The following is a 21,833-nucleotide window of genomic DNA, read 5'->3' as shown; positions in this document are numbered from 1 at the left end:
TACAGTCGGAAGGATTGTTCACTTTCCGCAAAGTACAATTTATGCTAATTTTCATGGCATTGCTTGCTTAAAAGATGCTAAGACTGCCAAAATATTTGAAAAGGACACAACTGGAAGAAGAGGCGTTATATGCATGAAATAGAACAAGAATCTTTTTTATTCTATACAAAGAATGACTGAATTTTTACACTTAAGTTTTGATGTGCAATACGTAAATAGCATAACTGTTTATACTGAATTTTATCTGAACTGAGAAATTTATCTGAACTGAATTTATCTGAGAAAGTCACTTTAAAAAAAATGCATTCTTCACCTATGATTTTAACTTGGGAAGACTTTTATAAAGGGTGTCTATTTTTAAGACAATGCAAGTTCTCCATGTTGAGGAACAGGTGGTTCTGTCTCCTTGCATATTAATTTGCAATTATAAAACAATGTCATTTCCTTAGAGGAGGTAAAAGCAGAGCTATAAACTGTCAATTTTCTCTTCTGCTGGGAACAATCACTTTAGAAAGAATATTCACTGTGAGGTACATAGATATGAATCTTCCTGACAAACGTCTCCATTGGAGAAAAAGGGCTGTCAGAAGACATCCCATCTCCACATATCAGAATGGGTCATTGGGGAAGAAGCTCTTTCAAAAGGGAGGTAGAAGTGTGCCCCAAAAAACCACAGGCATACAACATGGAGCTAGCCTGCAGAACGGTAAATACGAGTCAAATACATGTTACGTCTGACTTCACCAGTTTTGGAGAAAAGCAGCAATTCTATGGTAGACACCATTGGAAAGCAGAGCTAGCTCTTTGCTCTATTCTCAAAGCCCCTTACACAGAAATTCCCCCAAAAGATCAATAAAGAGCAAAAAGATAAAGGGCTCTCCTTTGTGAAAAGCAGAGCACTGTGCCAAGACAGCCTGCTCCAACCCCAGCTTCTTGATACAGGCAACATGGCCATACGATCTCTTTAAACATGGACATCTCAAGTTAGGCAAACCTAAGAACAATTGTTTTAAGAAGGAACTGACCGTCACAGTAACTTTGCATTGCTGTGCAGCCAGAGCAATATTGCTGTTTCTTAAGTGACCTCCAAGGATTTGTGCTTTAAATAGGATATAAACTTCCAATTATGTTTGTTCTGATGAAAAAACTGTTTCCTAAGGACCTCCCATTTTTAAACTTGTCAAAGAAGAAGTTATGCAGTTTTATACTGTCATCAGCCTGACCCCACCAAATCCTTGGTAAATCATTCAGCTGCTATGAGCAGCGGACTTGACATGAAAACCAAATTAAAGAAAAAGTCAAGATACTTGCATAAGGGAGACCATTTTTTTCCCCATCAAGTTTCTTATAGAAGCAAAAATATGACAAGTAAAAGCTGGAAAAGAGAAGCTTTTTATGCACAATTGGAAATGCCCAGAATTCAGAGCTCCTCCCTGCTGTGTTTCTTCTGCACTGAGATTTTCTCACACCATTTCAGCTAAGTACGTACTTGGAAAAAATGATGCTTCCTTCTCAACTTCTAGCAGTATGAATTCAAACAAACATTTATAGCTGAGATTAAATCCGTGAATCTTTAAAGTTTTGATGTTTCGTTTTTTCAATTGTTCCCCTTTATGTTGTAGCTTGCTTAGTAAATGTTGCCAGTGCAAGAAAAAAGGCACACATGATTGAAACATGAATTACACAGATGTAAATATTCAGAAAGCCACTGTTGGAAAACCAATATTTTTCAGGGTTATGGTTGGTTTGAGAGGTATTTTGCCATGTTATTACACTAGATTAATGTCTTATGCATCACCTTTAAAATTGTAAATGATTTGGTTTCTCACCGACTTGAAAGAGAAGGAAAAATAATTCTAAAGTGTCAGTAATTTTCTGCACCAAAGTTTGCAACAAACAGGACACCAAAGAAGAAAAAGTTACGACACTGCCGAGGCTCCAGAGTGCATTCCATTTTCTGGGGCGGATTTGGCCTGGTGCAGGGCAGCTTGAATTCTGAAATGTGTTCTTGTTTCCATGGAGTAATTCTTGTAGTTTTGTCTAAAACGAAAGCAGATCCAGTCTGATGAATATATATATTTTAAACATTTTCAACTTGTCTTTATATTATCATTCTAAGCAAAACAGCTGTAGACAGCAAAAAAGCCTTTCTTCACAAGCTCCTTTGTTGCCTACTCTAAAATACAAGGCATGTGCTCCTAGCCAAACAATGCAGCTCTTTGTTCTTTATTTGTAGTTCCACTGTCTGGCAATTACCAGAAAAATATAGCTTAATAAGTAATTGAATCTGTTCCACTCAATCAAAATATTGAGTTCACATTAAATATCTGTAACATCCACTTAGTTTACATTCAGAAATTAGATCCCCCCCCCCCCCAAAGTATAACTGACAAATTTGAATACAAACATTTTCATGATTTTTTTTTTCTCATTTTAATAAGATGGCCTCATCTTAATTCAGCAGACACATTTCAAGGAAGTAGAGAAAAGACACGAAAAAAAAAAAAAAAAAAGAAAAGAAAAAGAAAGAGACAGAAGCTGTCCTGAACCAGAAGAGGGAAACACCCCATCTGCATCCTGTGGCTGTCAACGATGCGTACTGTGTGTTGGAAATAAGGCCAGACAATTTGCTGCCCTAGAACCTTGGAAAGAGAAAGTGGGCACACACGAGACTCCGTATCAGCTTTTGAGGAGCAATTCCCCAGCCCAGGGAAAGGCTGGCAGGACTTCCCCCACAAACATCTAGTGGCTGACTCAGCAGTGCCAGCTGCCTACAGGCTCCAGTAGCTATGCCATGCTCTAAAGAGTTACAGAAACATTAAAAGAATCTGTATTTTCATGGAAAAGCTTATATAAAAAAAGAAATTTTGCCCCTAGGACCACATAGAAAGTGCAGATCCTACTTAATAGGAATTAACATGTCAGCTCTTGCAGGATGGATACAGAATCCAGATACCAAAGAGGATTAGACCATGCTAATTTTCTTTTAGAAGATATTTGTCATCTTTACAGAAACATAACATTAAATATTAAACAGTCTGTATACCTTAAAAGCATTTCAGTTCAAAATTCATAATTCAAATCAAGCATGGAAGCATGGTATCTGTCACTATGGCAGTCTCTTGTGGAAACAAGGAATTCCACATCCATCCTACACCAGCTTATAATTTTATGTATGCAACACCCAAGAGGCTGAATGAGAAAAGGAGGTGCCTGGGTTGTGCTGTATGCTGATCTGAAACTCTTCGGAGTTTTTTCTTTAAATTAAGTAGATTTTGTCATGCAGATAGTGTATTTCTCATCAGTAGGCTGATATTCTTGCTTGTAGCTTTCGGTAATACAAATAGAAATATTTCCATGCATGACCAAGCTAAAACTGTTTATCATCTCATTCCACTCTTTCTCCCAGAGTCGAAACATTCAAGCCAGCAGCAGTATGTGGATTTAGGTCAAGCAAATCAAATGCCATGCACAAGCCGAGTGCTCGTCTGCACTCCGGCCAGTTGTAAACAGAATTCTGCAGTCCTGGACCCCACCAGGGACAGCGCGTTCTCCCTCTGGTGGCTGCAAAGACATTCAGCACTTGTAGCTGAAAGCTTATAAAACCGGTGCATTTTAATGCAGTGTAACAGCTACAGGTGGAAATGTAAGGACTGCACTTTTTTTAATGACTGATTGAAACAAGGAGGGGGTTTGTGGTGGGTAGGGTTTTTTGCATATTATTAGTTTCCATGAGTTCTTTGAGCATAGCAAGTCTGAGTATTAGTTTTCCATACACTGGGTAACAACAAATTTTTAAAAGCTGCTGTCTGCTGGTGCTCTTCTTTAAGCCAAACACCTTCCCTCGAGGGGGCCTGTGACCTGAGCCACACAGAGCCATCAGGGGAAAGGCGCAATGGCTGAGCAGCAAGCAACAGAAGTACCAGATGGAAAGAGCAGCTCTGCATCATTAATTTCTAGATCTCTTCTTAAGAGAGATTTGAGCAAAGGAAATGAGGACAGGAGAGGCGTGCTTTAAGGCATGTGAAACCAATTGAAACTGTCCATTGCGTTTTGCTAATGCAATTTTTGCTCTTCTTAATATCTTCCAAGAGTCTACAGAGAACCAGGCTCACAAGCGTAGGAGATTAAGAATTGCAATATTTTAATTTTTGTGTTGACAGGCTTTTGGCATGCTCTTTGGTAGGCTGACTCACCACTCTGTCTTGTATAGTGGACTGACCTGGACAAAAGCTCAACACAAAACCTCTATCTGACCTCTTTGAAACTTGGGGCCAGACATCAGCTTTGTAGCTGCTAACACCTGCGGCAGTGACTGGCATGACTCTGCACTTGGAACGATGCAGGCATCTGGACTCATTCAGGATCCAGGCAGAGAGGTGAACTACCCTGCTGCAGGATGCTTCAAGAGGGCGAGGGTTGTTTGGTTTGGATTCCCTCTCCACCCCCCCAAGAAATTTTGGCTCAGCAGAGAAGTAAAGGCTCGGACAGAGGCAAAACCCGTATTTTGTTAATTTTATAATAAACAACATAGATGATCAAGTCCGACTATTCCCGATAAATCTACTTTGCTAGAAAAATCAATCGCACAAAATAGTAAAAGCAGGTGTTTCAGTTGCCTTTCAGATGCTTATGAAACAATACAAAGATACTCCATGCAACCTGAAGCGTTATCTTAAATGTGTTTCATCAAGGAAAGAAAACAGCACTGCTACCCATCAATTTGAGTGATGCTATTTTAGCCATAACACAGAGCTTTGATTTAATTTAATACATCTTTTATGAATAAGTAGATAGACTACAGAGATTATTACATTTTGTTACACATGGATTATTTCTTATGGAAGCCTTTGGCATTCATATTAACATCTTCAAAATTTTTTTTGCTCTAATCAGAATGGATGGGAAAGTCACAGACTGAACAATCAGATAATGTCTACCATTAGAAAGGTCCAAACCAAAACTAGTGCATGCATGCTTCCATTGAATAAATGTAACAATGAGTTTCCATAGTATTAATGAAATGTTTCTGCTTCTGGCTAACCAGTGAAATACCATACTGACCCATCGGACATCAGCACAGGCTTTTCACTTGCTTACTTTGCTCTTTCCAGTAGTTTTATTGCTTCTTCTCTTCTATCCTGGTCTAGATACAGTATCGCCAGCTCCAACAAGGCATTTGGAATTAGATAATGGTCATATTTTATCTTCTTCTCACTGCATTGGAAAAGAAATAGCCTCAAGATCTTGAAATGATATATTGTTTTCTTCATTTAACAGCTCCAAACACAAATAAAGAGGAGATTAGCTAAGATCAGAAGGAGCAATCAATCTCTATTACGACACTTGTCATGTTCTCTACCTAAAGCTACGTTCCAGGTTATTAAATGCGTGCTTGGTATAACCATCCTACACAGTATGTTATTTCTCAGGATTACAAAATATTGCCTTTAGTATCAGTGAATTATTAGAAAAGATGACAATATTATGAACTCTATCCATGTGAATTGACAAAAAGGGATGCCATTCACTGCATGATGTATAGAAGTTCCAAGTACAATCGTGATGCCATCTGTCTCTGCAGACCGCCTTTGGCTTTTTGGGTACAGCTTCTTCATGACTGTTAAGACGAAGCAGGGGAAAAAAGGGGAAGTGCTATCTCAAAAATTTTATGCATGTATAGTCCCCAAAAAAGGAGAGAATATCTCAGTAAAAAGTGCAGATTTGCAATTGTTCTTCCATACATGGCTAACAACACTAGCAATTAAAATTGCAATTCCTTGGTATCAAAGCAACTGAAATAAATACTAAAGATTCTGCAATCCCCTCCCTTCTATTCATATCATGGTTACATCTCCTCTTACTTGAAATGAATAGTTACTGAGAAATTCAAGAGCTCTCCTATATGCCAGGTATGAAAACTTACTTTAAATAGATGTAATTGAAATGGTCTTCTGCTTCTAAGATCTTGCCCAAATGCTTGAGGCATAAACCCTTTAACAGTTTTATCACGCACCGGTCATCTGCTAGCAATTCTGTAGCTGCAGGATGAAGTAAATGGAACATTTTAGAAAACTCTAGAGCAGCACAGACTTTCCTACCCGTAGGAAAACTTTTACACAGGTAGGTGTGAGCACAATCCATTTACTGGAACACAGGACAGAAGGAACTAACTGGTCAATGTAGTGATTTAACGCGGAGACACACATGCATCAACCTTTTCATAAATCAAACTTTGCCTAAAATTGTTGGTCTGCTCCTTCTCTCCCTACTCCCACTGAAAGGCTAGTCCACAATCTTATTCTGACACCTGAAAACTAATTTAAAGTGTCCACCTTGGAAATACTGAGGTCCAATTAATAATCTCTTAACCTTATGCCTTTATTGCCCTTTAGTATGTACAGCTCTTCTCCTTCCTTGACTTCTAGTCACATGGTCTATTCATAGGCAAGTGTTTTATCAATTCTCCACCTTTGTTTGGCTAAACAAAAATATGCCAAACTTTTCTACCTGGACCTCATATCCCCTCGTCTTCTTACCCCACCTTCTTTTCACCTGAGTTTATACTTCCAACTATGAGTGCCCAGAGTCTTACCAGCCTCACCAGTGCCTAGTTCAAAGTCATTACTAACAACAACCTTTCACCACCAGAAAATTTTTGCATGATACATTTCAAAGAAAACATCTGGCTTTTTCATAGCCATTCCATATAGGCAGCTTAGTCTTAAAGTCCACAAGCAAAATCTACTGCTTGCTTGCTCATTTCCAATTCATGAAATACCAGCCAATACGAATTTCTGCAAAATGTGTGATGCTGGGCATCTTATGCTATTGAATGTCACCCTGTTTCCACTACTCCAATCCTTACCTGGTTCTTCCTCTACCATTCCAGCTGATAAAATGCTGACACATACTGCATGAAACAGCTGCTTCCCTCTGGACTGTGCAGTTGGAGGCCTTGATCCTACAACTGGAGTCACTTCTATTGCTAAGTCCCACAGAGGCACCTACATACATATGTCACCAACACAAATCCCAGGGAGGATGCCCAAAGACTATGCAGCAAATTAACTTAGAAGGAAAAGGGAAGAGGGCAAAAGTTGACATGCCAAGTATGCGCACAGTGAGATGACTCAGGGCCACAGAAGAGGTAATTCATAAGAATAATAAAAAAAGGGAGATCAGTTGTCTTTTCTGGACATCTGTCCCATGAACGTGTTCACATGTATTTATTTTCTCTACTTATAACATATCCTACAAACTGCCCTTGATTGTATAAGCAAACATTTAGGGACCTATCCTAGACACAATTGTGCATATCAGATTTGCATTTCTAGACATTCCTTCCACTAACAGTCTTCCTTTTACATCTTATATGGTATAACACTGCTAGGAGCACATTCTCAGATTCATAATTTTATAGTGTTAGATTCTTGCATTATGAATCTAACAATGAGATAGAGAAAATACAACAGTTTAGCTTCAAACACAGCCAGGAAAGCTCAAGAAAAGCATGACGCCTGGAAACAGCAAGTCACTATTTGGAACAGGTAATACTTTAAACTGTTGCCATATTTAAAATATATCCTACTTTTTGATTACATATCCTTATAGTGTATTATAAACATGAATCAGCTTCTACAAGTCCCTGCAAAAAGACAGCTTTATCCACAATTTACCATCTACCAAAAAAATGGAATAGAGAAATAAATAATTTATTCAAAATAATGTAGCAAAATGGGTTACAAAGAAAGTGAAAGGGTCAAAAGCCTTCTTCTAAGATGTCACCTTCACTGGAAATATTTTTCTGTTCTCTTTCACAATTAATTGAAAAGGAGATAGTTTTAGCCAGTCTTTCAGGCAACTCTTTCAAATCTTTTGTAAGAATGTGCACAGGAAGACCAAGGTCCTAGAAAAGACTGCAGTGCAGTGATTTAGCCCATATTCCTTTGTCAACAGGGGCTTGATCCTTTTGTGGGAAGGTAGTATATAATAAGATAAAACATTTAGTAAGGGAAAACTTTGTGAGAAAAGCTGTGCAGACTGGTTGTGCTCCCATAGGAGTTGGGAAAGATTGGCAAGAAATGAACATCAATTGAACTTTCTCATGGATGCCTAGTTTGCAGACTGACAGAAGATGTGGTAGCAGAGCCTGTTCCAGTTCAATACTGTCCTCTATCTTCCGCTCATTCATAGTGCAAAGGAAACCCATCCCTCATGTCCCAGCTTTCTATAGCATGCTGTTGACACACCAATACCATTCAGCCCAAGGACACATTAAAAATTGACAGCACTTTTAAACAGAAGACTGACTTGTCTCCTTCTATTTATCCTTCAAAACTGAAATACAGTATCTGAGGATAACAAAGCTTCATGATCCAAGTAATCAAGTCAATACATATGCTGATTTTGATCTAGCAAAATAAACATCCCTTTAATACATGTCAAACTATTCCTAATACACATCTGTGGATGTAAAACCACTTGCTACTATTGTAAGTTATTGCTATATTAAAAAGGAAAATTATTCCTATCTGCATAAACAGTTTATGGTTTCATTATCTATGTTCCTCCTATGATCAGATTAACTTTACTAATGAGTGTCTCTCTTTATTCACAGATAACATCTTTAGCTATTGCACTGTAAAATACCTGCTTAAACCATATCACTGATTACCTGAACTTCTTGCCAATGCTTCTTCTGCTTCAATTAAAGTCTCTAACATGCCTTCTGTTAAGTTGGGACATTTTCCAATTACAGCATAGCCATTCCAGATATACATCATTTCCTAGGGTCAGAGAGAAACGACAGCACCATTAATTACAGTACTGGATACATGCTGTTATCAAATACTTCAGTTTATCTCTGTATGATGAAAAAGTTACAGACTCCTTAAATAAAAAGTCAGTTTATCAAAACATATTTTCATTGCAACTGAAAACTTGTTACACTGGTTTTCAGTTCGAATTAGCCCTGGAAGAATACTAAAGAGCCATTTACTACACACAATGCAAGGACGATCGCTTGAACAGAATGCAAACACAATCTCACTTATAGATGAAGGCAAGTACCAACAAAACAGACAGACTGAAAACATTCATGGCACACGGCTAACTGTCCCTTGATTCAGGTCTCCTCTTGTTTTTCAGTTCTGTCTTAGCCAGGGCAGTAATAACTATAAATAACTGCAATGTATTGCTTCCATAGAAAAAATATGAAGTCTCAGGAAAACAAAACCAAACACAAAGAAAACCAAAAACCCTAACCTTTAAGCCAAGCTTCAAACAAACCAACAGAATTTTAGAGCCAAACTGTAAACCCCTTAAATTCCTCAGGTTTGTTTGATGTTCCCATAGAAAGTAACTTCTTTCTTATTCAACTGTTCTCAGAGTAAATTTTATTAACACCTATTGGTTTCATTCATATTTCTTACTGGGGTTCTCTCTTAGAGTAGATCACCAGACCAAATGTGCCCATTGCCACTAGCAAACACAAAGCTAAAGACGAAAATATTATACAGACTTATGACTGGTCCTCATGACAAGTTATTATATTTATTTATACAACCTAGTCTGTATTTGATAATTTAAAGCTTTTCGATAAAATTTCTGTACAGAATAACTGAGTTCTGGAACTATAGTACAAAAAGCTGTCAGGCTAGAATAGATGAAACAGTATGTTAACCCCAGTCACTGTTGCTTTCACCATCTGGTCTCTATTGATTAGAAAACCTGTGCTGAACTTACTGTATCTAGTGCAGATTTGTTAACATGGTTTTGACACAGAAATACTCCGACTACATTTATTCTAGGCTAAATCTCTGAGCTAAGACTTGCTTGAGGACTTGCTCCTCTCAGCAAGTCCCTTCACAGTGAAAAGAAAAATCCTAGAGATGAGATCCTGCACCCAATTCCACATCCTCAGGGTGCTTTTAACTGTTCAGCTGCGGCATCTGCTGCCTCAGAAATGCAACTGCAGCAGAAACACGGGACGCAGTGCCAGGCCACGCCAAGGAGAGCTCTTAGTACAGAAATCTGTTCTGCTAAAATCTCATTAGAATAGCCCAGCCAAACCCCAGGTGCCTACATTTCTTACTCTCTACAATCTCTGAAACCTGAAAGGCAAATCAAAGTAACCTAATTATTTCTCTCATTTCAGTCTCATGACTTAGTGGAAAGTGGCCCCTAGTGAATACCCACGCTATGCTGTAACAACTATATTTCTTCAAGAAGCACTGTGTCACATACCCAGCTGGTGGGCCGAGAAATGACTACTCACTGGTGTCTCCAAGAGGCTCTCCTTGTTCAGGCATTTTCTTAAAGAGTATTTACTAATCATCCATCTGTTTCTCAAACACAACAGCTCAAAGCACTGCAAATGTTAACACTACTGCACTTGGCAAACCTGTGGAGTCGAAATCTTTTTATGTTCTTTTACATGTTCTTTGCAGATAGATTTTTGTAAGTGCACCATGAGCAAGGCAATGGGTGTCTTATGCAGCTGTTCTCATCTGGCCACAGGGAACTGGCCAGCATTACAGGCAAAAAAAAAAAAAAAAAAAAAAAAAAAAAAAAATCAACAGTATACAATGGTTTTCTGGAGTGGCTAAAGGATTTGGCTGTTTCATCCTGGCACCTGTGAGTTGCTCTGGAGAGCACCAAATTGCAAACATTCAGAGGCACATTAAATAGATGCTTACATGCAGTCCCTGCTTCTTGAATTGTTTCCTTGATTCCCCCCCCCCCCCCCCCCGCAACTTGTACCTTAAAGTCTTCTTTTAGTAGTCTCAGTAAATGACACATGACAGAAGAGACCTAGGGCAAAGTTCCTCAAAAGGGAATCAAAGGAAAGCTGTTAGGAGCATGCTAGTCTATAGCTGGAATAATGAGTTACACATGCAACACATTTACGTGTCACAAACAACTGGCTTAGCTCCCTGTGGCTGGTGCATGCCCCAGTTTTACAGCATTCCTCGCATTCATTTGGCTTTGCTTTGGGAACATTCCAGTCTCCTGCAGAGGTTTTACCTTAGAAACATGGAAAGATACTATTCTAATTATCTTGATTTTATTTCCATAAATGAAAAAATGGTAATAAGGGTGTGTGTGTGTTATCCTAACTTACCAAAGCTGGAACAGGCAAAGGAATGGGGTTTGAAGAAAGATATCGTCGAGCTTTCCGAATTGCAAACTTTTCTGTAGGCAGTGATTTCCCTGCAATTTTCAGTTTCAAACTGGGAACAATCCTGAAATTTTAAAGGAAAACATAAGGAAATTTTCCTCTGTGAACCTCTGGGAAAAAAACATTCAAACTTAAAAAAAAACCCAAAAAATCAAACCGAAGAGAACTTAAAAAAAGCTGTTATGCACTGAGCTATTGCTACCTCTAGGGAAGCTGAGCAATACATATTCAGAAAAGCTGTCTTTATGCAGGGCACGTATCTCTCTAGGCTCCCTCTTTAATCAAGCAGGAGGAAGAGGGACTCTTCTCCACCCGAAGAATAAATTAGATTATGCACCTAACTTATAAAGGGCCCATCTCTCTTCAGAGACTAAGAAAGAAGCAAGCTAGCTTTTGTCAGTGTTCCTCCCATTCTCCCAAAGACCAAATAGTTTCACTTTGTAATGGATCACAAATCCAGTGAAATCTCCTTGTAATGATTATATAAGATATAGAAGGCCTGAAAAGTATCGATATATTGCAAGCACATAAAAAAGTGATATTTAGATTTTACAGAAAAATTGTAAAAACCAAAGTAATCAATTTTCTTTGTCCCAGCAAAGTTTAGGCATTTTTGAGCTTAAACATTACAATTAGGTTTATTCACTGTGTTAATAATGCATATATTCACTTGCACATTTAACTATTTCATATTCCTCTCAAAACCCAAGAATCAAGTTGTACTGATGCTGTCTCCACTAAGGAAGCACACATGTTGTAGCATAATCCATTGAAGGCTTTCAGATCTTACATGCCATTTTGATTAAAGAAAAAAACTGAAAAAGAATGTGAATATTACATGCAACAGCAGCAGCCACTGTATGGCTGACAGACCTAATATCCTGTCTCTAAAGTATTTCCAGGCCAGTAGAAATCTGCTGTCTGAACTCAGGATCTGCTTTAGTCTAAGGGAATGTTTCATTCTGCAATTTCTTACCAATCCAATGCTACTTGTGCAGATCCTCTGAGCTGCACAATGAATAGTTTTGCCTCTCTTCCCCCAACACTGTGCCTTGAAAAGATAGGAAACGCTTGTAACTGGGAGTTTGCAAATTTTACCTAAATAATTCAACTTCGCTGTCTCCAAAAGGACTGCAGTCATCTGGTCCAAACATACTAAGATAAGCAGCTTTCATGTAAATATAAGTAGCCTGCAAATGCAATCAAGAATATCTGTACAGAAAAATGAATTTACAGCATCACCATTATTGACATAAAGCACAAAACAGCAACAAAGAGGAAGAAGTTGCTGCTTTTGCTCACAAACAGATGTAATCTTACAAAATTTTAAGCAGGAGGTAAGTATTTTAGAAAGTGGAGTACAGAAATTTTTTTTATCATGTATGTCTTTGTTTACTTTGTATCAGCTTATAGTTTATGTCCCTGTTCCAAGAACAAATGTCATGTTTGTGTAAAGTGAATTTTTATTACTCTCAGGAATACAAGCTAGGAAACTCATGAAAAGGTCATGCTCAGAGAAAAAAAAAAAACTACTACTATATTGTCTATGTGTCTAATCACAACTTGGTAGCATATCTCAAATATTAGGTTCTAGAGAACATGACACAGTTTTTGAAGGGTTTCATGATTTCAAATTATGAAAAGTACTGATTTCATAGGGATTCCTGAGCAATCATACATTCAGCAACCAAGGAAAGCAAAGCAGAAGAGGATGTTTCAACTCTTGCAACAGTAGAGAATAACAGCTGGTGAGCTCTTGAGTACTGCTTTAAGGAGTCTACAGTAACCATAAGTTTCAGGAGTTTTCTAGAATATTTTAAGCTGTGATTATTTATTTACACCGTAATCTAACAGTGCATATACGTGACCATCTTTCATTTAGCTTATGTACTTACTAGTTTGTTACTATCACGTTGCACTGTAGATTACATACTAATAGGAAGCATCTTCTCTGCTTCTCTAAGGCCCCTGCAATATAGCATAAAACTCTACACACAGTTTAAACGGATACACGTTAATATTAATCCTACAGCATTTCAGGATATTAAAGCTTTTAGCCAGCTGGTGCACCCCTGGCTGTGGGAGTTCTGTGGAAGCTATTCAGACTAATGCACCTGGCTGAATGCGTTGCTGGAATCCCCAGGGGCACAGGGGGTCCATGTTGCAGTTGCCACCCGAGTGGGAGCACCGAGAGAGTTGCTCTCACCTGGCTGCTCGGACCTTATGTTGGTTTTGGTTCCATTTGGCCAATACATGCAATGTGTAGTAGAAAAAACAGACAGATACCCTCCCCACACACATAGTCTGATCACATTAAGAAGAAACAAACCTCCAGTCAACTACACACTCCCCGCTCCAGCCAGACTTAATCCCTTCTGACAGATTTCCCTGGGGCTCAGGGGAAGATGAAAGAAGGAAAGCTACCAGGGTTCTGGACGGAAGAGCTTCTCCCTTTCAGACGCACAGGGCAAGGAGCCTTTTGTAATTATATTTATTATCCTGGAGGCACCATCATGGCTAGCCTCACTCATCACCAAAAGAGCTTATATCCATAATGTAATGAAAGAAATGGCAACTTGCGCCATTAATTGCAATGTGTTGATGACACAACCAGTCAATACACAGCAGAACATCTTTAACAAGCTGTTCTTCATCTACAAGTCAGGCCCAAAAGATTCCTGTTTGTCCACGATCTGTTCAGATTTGAATGTTTGCAATTCCCATTGTTCCGTAAGAGCCACAGCAGACCAGGTTTTGTTTTACAATCTTCATCTTCAAAGCTACAAAAGCTTCAAAGCCACAAAAAGTCAACTCAATCGGATTGAAAGTTAATAGATACTACAGGGCCTTCTGCCCTTCTCTTCCGATTAACTTACCTTTGACCAAGTGTTTTCTTTGCTTAGCAGGTCTGCATAGAAGAAAGCCATCTTCCACTGGCGCTTGTAGGTGAAGCACCACATGAGCTCCCAGTAACACATGTGATGAAACTGCTTCCAGTATTGCTGAGCCTCGCAACATTCTTCATACCTATTAACTGCCTGAACACAGAGATTTCCAAATACTGCCTTAATCATGTGTAAATGCACACACACCAGTGCTGTAACAGACACGGGGACTCCGTGAGCTGCCGGCACGGCTCCTGCAACTTCCAAATTATTAACAGCCCAGTATTCCCCAAAAATCACGTCTTGTTGGCTGCACACATGAGATCCTTGGCTCCACAGTCACCCTGGTGTTAGCAAGTTTACCCCTGCCACAGAGCTCCCCATTCTTGGAAGTTATACTAAGTCCTAAGCATAGGCAAATGAATGTTTGTGTCTAGGGGAATTAGGAAACTAAAGTCAAAGGACAGATGCTCAGCTGACATTTATAGTTGCAGCTCCAAAGATTTCAAGGGAGCTACCACACTGCACACCAGCTGACACTCTGTCTCAGAGTATTTTGTACATGCATTCTTCACCTCCCTAATTCTTTCAAGTCTTGTATGACTCTCCAGCCAGACTGAAGGCAAAGGATTACCACTGGATGTTATTAAATGCACAACTTGCTTCTGGATAGGAAAGACCATGAGAAAACTGTGTCATTAATACTGGCAGACTAGATCATCACCAGAAATTGAGAAGGGTAGCAAAACAAGCTGGTCAAACAAGCTAGTCAAAATAGTTTTCAAAATTCCTATTTGTAATTCATAAACTATAAATTACATATAGGCCAAAGCCACAGGAAGCATTAGCCAAAAAGGAAACATTGTTCCTGGAGGAGTTTTTCTGAAGCTTTTGAGACTTACTTTCCCAAGAGCAAAAGCATTACTTACCGCATCAATATTACCCTTTAGTGTTTCTATCCTGCCTGCAAAAAACAGGAATATGGCTCCCTGTAATAAATAATAATAAAAATACAAGTATTCTATAACAGTTTTCAAGCTGACCATACAGTCTAGATTTGGCAAGAAAACATTAAACGATCATACCAAACTAAATTATGATTCACTTTACCTTTGGATAGCGAGCCAAGTAAGGCTTAAGCAGTCTTTCTGCCTCCTCAACATTTCCTTTTCCTGTCCCTACAATGCATAAAAATGCAAGTGATAAAAATAGTAAGAAAAGAAAAAAGAAAAAACCCAAAAAGAACACGAATGCAAAGTACTGATCAGCCATCCTCATCTGGCCAAAATGTAAGTTCCTCTCTCTGACAAGTAAGGCATAAATACAGGCTGGTGTTGCACTAAGCCAGCAAGCAGGAAGACCTGAACGACATTGTGTTTACTGACTTGAAAACTCATTTATGCACAGCGCAACACATTTTGTAGAATGCTTTAGCAGGAGATAACAGGGAATTGTATCTCAGCGGGAAGCTATCACTTCCCAAAAAAGTCAGGGATGACATATAAACATGAACAAAGTATTCAGGAACTCATCACTTACAGCCATTATTTTAACCTCCCAAATAATGCACCTGACTACTGAAGACGGATTTAGTTCTCACAACTTCCTTTGCTACCCCCATCCTCTCCCTTCTTATGTGTTAAACAAATCACCATCTTGAAGATTAAGACACTCTCTTTAGTTATGATCGGTATTGTGAAATCACCCACAAATGAGTTATATTTAATCTGATCACGAACAATTCACCAACAAATAGCTGATGGAATCATCTTTTTCCCCTCTGTGTCCCACAAGAACTAATCAAATCCAAGAGTTATTATAAACAATCTTACCTAACACAAAGGTCATGAAAGTATGATAGCAAAGCAACAGCATGGTACACAGCACCGACCTAAAGCTGTATGATGATGCTCCTTCTTGAAGCTGCAGCAGACCATGCTCCTGTGCAAACAGAGGTGAGGAGGACAAAGTATTGGAAAACAACCAAAGCTGTGTTTTGCTACTTTTTTAACTTCTGCAGTGTCATCCACAGATTGCTCACTCACCAAATTCCCAAAATGCACTGACATACATTGCTTATATAGCAATCAAAGATAAAAACACACATATGAAATTATCTAACAGTTTTTCATGGAGCTACTGCTTAGCCTGGAAAACGTCCAATGACAGAGCAGCAACTTGGGATTTATGACATAGTTAACATAAGAGAACATTAGACAACTTATCACCATCATCCAAGTGCTGCTAAACAGCATTCCAGAAATAAAAACCACAGAGTTTTGAAATGCAAGGCAAATAACACATATTGCCATTGTGCACTGTATCCATGTTTGTTGTTATTCACTGCATAAGCTAGTTTAAGATACCAAGGAAAAAAAAATCTGCAACTAGCAGGGCAAAGGATAACAGGGCAAAAGGATGTTTTTAAGTATGTTAAGAACAAAAGGAGCTTTGCAATGATATTGGCCCATGACCACCAGCGGAAAAATATGATGAAAAGAATATTTCTGTTCCCTTTGGGAAGAACTAAAGCAATCAAGTGTAACGCTGTGTTCATATTCAATGAGAGCAAGACGGATAGCCAGCTTTAAGGATTCAAGCACCTGAGGCAACAGCATTTAGCAGCCCATTCTAGGGCTGGTTCCATGATATCAACAGCAGGAACATAAATACGCAAACATACTAAAACATGAGATCTGCCTACTAGTAAATATGCACAGTAAGACGTCCACTGTGTGCTGGCAAAAATCCTGTTCAAAAGTTACACTACGACTGCAATGGAAAGTTACTGGAACATGATGTATGTGACTATAAGGACATCCTTTCAAACCAGCGACACTATAAATAGGGACCCTGAGGGATGTCTATCGGAGCCACTGCGGAAGGTATCAGAGACAGCACTCAGAGCATGATCTTAACACGGATTTTCATCTTTTGTGTGTCCTTGTCGACGGATGGGTGTTACGCTACCTCACCTTTACCACTTACTGTGTAAACCCTGAAGCCTGTAATCATATTCTAATTTTCATCATATATGTACTTTTTCACTTAAACAGTATGGTTAATTGTTTTCATATAAATACAGTTATTTTCTATTTTAAAAAAAAAACTTAATTTATTACAGTAATTACTGTTATAGGGAAAGGTACCATTAACACACATATTTGCAGGTCAATTAGTATAACATCTAGCCTGGACAAAATAATGAAAATATTGACTTGTATATCACTTCAGAAGAAATTAAAAGATAGTAAAATCATTACTGAAAATCAATGACTTAATGGAAACCAAGCACTCGGCAAAATAAAGCCAACTTCATTTTCTGCCGAGAGCAAAAGTTTGATTGATACAGATAAGTAACAAAATATGATATATTCGGCTTCTTTAAACTGCCCAGATGAAAACCACAAATATTTGGATTTAAAAAAAAAGTAGCACTGCAAGGTAGAAGTAAGAGAAAAAAATTCTGTGGATGCATTTTGACAGAAAAAAAATTCCAAAGTAGATTTCCAAAGTACATTTGTTTTAATTGAAAAATCTTCAGGCTGGATATTTCACTGAGTCTTTACTGAGATCAGTACTAGGCCTTACAGTGTTTGATATCTTCCATATAATATAAAAATACATATCAAATGGCTACTGATCATATTTGTGAATGGCACTAAGAATGATGGAGAAACAAATTATATTAGTCATACAGAATAATTTAATCATTTGTGAAGTTGATCTCACTTATGTATTTCAGTCCCAAAAATATATTTTAATACAGCCAAGCACAAAGTTATCATCTGTATGGACAAGGAATGCAATCCACCCCACTCTACGTGGGACTGCATCCTGGAAAGCAGTAACTGTGAAGTGTGAAGTAATTAAGAACATTGCCCATTCATCAGAAGAGGGCTGCAAATCTGGCATACTTGAGCCTAAATTCTTAAACTGAGTAGTTACACAGGTATGGGAACCTCACCGAGCAAGTTAGTTCACTCTGTGGTATGTCCATAATCCTATTTTGTCCAGTACAGGCATTAAAGAATGCTTACTTTTCACTCTGCCACTTGAATACCCCAAACTTTCTATATTAAAGTAGCAATATAATCAGTAGACAGTCTGAAAAAAAAGAAATCTAGAAGTAGTTGTTAGTATTGCAACGCTTGCTTGTAGAAAAGGCTGCAAAAAAGCTGCTTCTCCTCAAAAAAAACTCTTGCAAGCTACTTCTGTTACGATGAGATCCCCAGGAAAGTGGGATGGCAAAGGATGTCGCTGCGAAACATGTTTTAGATACCACATTCAGTCAGCCAGTCTCCTTAGCCTCCCTCTGTAGCTGGCAGAGACAGAGGTACGCCTCCAAGGAACAATTCAGCACAGAAGCCTAGGTCAGACATGATGAATCACCTTTTCAAGCACCTACTCTTTCTCCATGGGGAGCCTATGGAGATTAGCCAGCAAACCTAATCAGCTAAGTGAGGTGTCATGAGTTGGGCAATGCTATTACACTCATGTAATCCTCACTGGGGATCACACCGAGGATCTTGGAATCAAATCACAAGCAGCTACTACTTGAGCCTAAGAAGTAACGCTGTAAACAAACTACACTCATTGCTGCCAGTCACTAAATGAGTATATTACATTTAATTGTTAGGATACACCTTCTAACCATAAATAACCCATAAATATCTCCCACACCTATGCCATGGGTGATATGAGCAATCCCAGAACACCAGGAACGAGCTTCCAAACAAAGTGTATTACAGGGCATATTGCTACAATATAAAACAGATGTCAAGGCAGAAAGTCCTCGTAATTTCTCCAAAATATTTAATTGACATTAACACATTTAGTTTTTGTTTTCACACAAAATCTAAGTTACTCTGAAGGGCGCAAGGTATAATGCAGAGCAGGGAGCAATGACACTTCTTAGAGACAAATGTGATCCAATACGATAACTCTCACCTTTCTGTGCAAGTTGCTCATAACATCCCACAATTCCCAAGACTGTCACTACATTATATTATGTCAGTATCTCATTGATTCGATCGTTGTTCCAAGACATCCAGTGCTCTCTCATTCAGGACTCCCCACATGAGCAGCGGGGACTCCCACAGTGAATGCAGGATGAACAAGGACAGACAGCGTTGAGACTAGTTCATATTTATTTCAGCTGTCACTGACTAAAATCCATCTACTTCCCTGAAACTAAAGCTCTTGAACGATATTTTAAAATCACTCTCTTTTAATTAGGGATCTTGACAATGGAAGCAAAGCAAGGTCATCGTTCATGTCCCATGACCTGATCACATTACTGCAAGCTTAGCAAGAAGGATGAATACTACTAACAGCTTCTATGAAGAGTTGACTAATTAAACTGGTAAATGGGGCATTTAAATGTATCCCATGAAATAATTTTAGATTTAACCTTCATTTAAAATCTGCAGAAGAGACCAAAATGCAAATCAAAAAGATGCTTACTGGGAAACAAACTCAATTTATTACAAATTGAGACATCAAAAATATTCTTTAGCTCAGCTGCTTTCAGAAAAACGTCCTCCCACATCAAAAAGTATCATTTCAAAGAAATTGGTTCTACCTGGAAGTTTTCCTGCCTTCCCCTGAAATCAAGCTGTCAGCTGACCCTCTGACAAATAGCACTTAACATATGGTGGGCTCATGTCAAACCTTTCTACAGTTTAGCAGCACAGTATTTGTAATGGTCTATAAAATAAGAACAAGAGTAAATATTAGCTTGAGACCTGGCATAGGGTTCAGTAAGAAGGGTTCAGTGCTCATATGGGTGATAGCGCAAGGACTCTTCTGATCTCACACCAGAAGTTATTTATCATTAAACACAAAAAGTCCAGATGGGACACGTACTCCACGTACGGCCCAGTGAGTGAGGAAGGCATGCCACTCCAGCACAGTGTACCTGATGATACGTAATACATACCTCTGCCCACAAAAAATTTCGCACGGAATTGGGCAAAACTGCATTGAACCTCAATGCCCAAATGCAGAGCCTATGCCATTAAACACAAGTAAGCCCATATTTTGACTAATGATACAGGGGAAAGGAGCTTGAACAGTGAGAAGGGCACAACTGGCACATCTCGGACTGGAAGGGAACAAATGTGGCCTCAGGCTACTTTTATACTTTAGTGATCTTATCCTACCTACTATTTTGAGACTCCAGACTGCTGTTAAGTTGATCATTTTGTCCACAGTGCCCACAAATGGCTTAGGAAGTAATGGAGATTTGGGCATGTCCTCATTTACTATCAGACATGACATGTCCGAGAGACGAGTCCCTAGGGGCAAATCTGCTGGCTTCAAGGCAGATTAGTATCGTGGAAGGTATCACAATGCAATTTTATATCCAGTTTTAATAAACACATGACCCACACCAAAAGCAAGCTGTCCTCCAGTGCACTGCAGCTCTCTCAGGTAAACTGTAAACAGCTCAAGGCACTAACCATGGCTCTTTTGTCTTTCACACAGTCTGATGCTCGCCATGAGCATTTAATGGAAAAGACTGCAAGATCAAATACAGATGTTTTCAAAACTCCTTTCTTCTGGATGGGGTGCAGCACCACACAAACTTTCCCTCTCCTCCTCTTGTCACTGTTTCTTTCACCTTCTAGACTCTTGTCTGTACTGCAGGGGACAGCTTCATCTTGCAAGCTTTGGAAAACCATCGCTGGAAAGGATTGCAAATGCAATTGCAATTTTACTTTTGCTTTAGGCATCTGACTCACAAATGTTAAATGCAGAAAGACTTTTTTAGGATGTTAAAATAAATGACCATCAATGAACTTTGATCAACATGTTTAAAATACTCCTTTTTATGGTGTGCAGACAGCACGTTTTTGCTTAAATTTATGATAATCTAGGTCATGCTTCAGTGAGTTATTACAAAACTGGAACAGGAGCTGACTCATCAACACAAATATCAGCCCACTCATAGCCGTACAAGAAATCCCAGAGGCCAAAAGAAAACAATAGAAATTCAATTAGAGGGACAATTTTCATCTGCAGTAATAAGATGAGTGTTCAGCAAAGTATTCTCAGAACTCTGCTGGTATAGGAATTGGCCTTACATTTCTAGGAGAACATTTTGCTTTAGATGCTCTTTGTTTTCATAACTGACTGGTAGAACTATTTGATTTTTGCCTCTACTGCTTGTGAAACAGCTCCTGGTCAGCTCCTGGAAATTTCCAAGGTCTAATCCACACTCTGCCAAAAGCTCCTTGCTTTTAAACAAGACATTTTATTTTCAGATCTAAGATCCTTCCTGTAAACTAATAAAATGGTGATGACACTCATCCACCTGTCAGGTAAGGTTGCAGCTCTGACTAAGGAAACATTTTTCTCCTTGAAACTTGTTTTGTAAATAGAAAGCATTACAAAAAGAGTTAAGTTTTAACTTGTTTATACAGCTTTTGTTGTGTTTGCAGGACATCAAACATTTACCATACCCAGCATTTATTATATAAATGTGACTAGTGGTTTAGGTTAAACGGACCATGTTTTCTTTATCCAGGAACCCAACTTTGCGTGAATCTCATGTTCTGCTGGTAGAATGAGAGACAAGGGCAGGTACAAGGTATCAAGGCCAAGATATTCCCATCAATTTAGTATCCTATTTTGAAACAACAAATCCACAAACAACTAACACAGCACTTTCTGTGCATCTGCCCTGCAGAATAACTCAGGTTCATGCAAGTTTACCAGTGATTCATTACTAAACTTCTGTCCTTAAACTGCATGCACAAACA

The 21,833-nt window shown here is 38.7% G+C and overlaps 1 protein-coding gene across 1 annotated transcript in view; it reads right to left on the bottom strand.

Moving 5' to 3' along the window:
- Positions 1-1,614: 1,614 nt before the first annotated feature.
- TTC39A (tetratricopeptide repeat domain 39A) overlaps positions 1,615-21,833 on the bottom strand; it is a 37,073-nt gene continuing 16,854 nt past the window's right edge. The window contains exons 8-17 of the mRNA XM_082314710.1: positions 15,900-16,008; positions 15,178-15,245; positions 14,997-15,056; positions 14,059-14,220; positions 12,281-12,372; positions 11,126-11,246; positions 8,678-8,789; positions 5,927-6,041; positions 5,101-5,217; positions 1,615-2,040 (exon numbers count right to left, since the gene is read on the bottom strand). Coding sequence (XP_082170836.1) covers positions 1,920-2,040; positions 5,101-5,217; positions 5,927-6,041; positions 8,678-8,789; positions 11,126-11,246; positions 12,281-12,372; positions 14,059-14,220; positions 14,997-15,056; positions 15,178-15,245; positions 15,900-16,008 — 1,077 coding nt within the window. The 3' untranslated portion in view covers positions 1,615-1,919. The remainder of the gene's footprint in view (positions 2,041-5,100; positions 5,218-5,926; positions 6,042-8,677; positions 8,790-11,125; positions 11,247-12,280; positions 12,373-14,058; positions 14,221-14,996; positions 15,057-15,177; positions 15,246-15,899; positions 16,009-21,833) is intronic.

The sequence above is a fragment of the Platalea leucorodia genome (genome assembly GCF_965183815.1).
Source record: "Platalea leucorodia genome assembly, chromosome: 5".
NCBI classification, from domain to species: domain Eukaryota; kingdom Metazoa; phylum Chordata; class Aves; order Pelecaniformes; family Threskiornithidae; genus Platalea; species Platalea leucorodia.
This window is presented reverse-complemented; position numbering and strand designations above follow the sequence as displayed.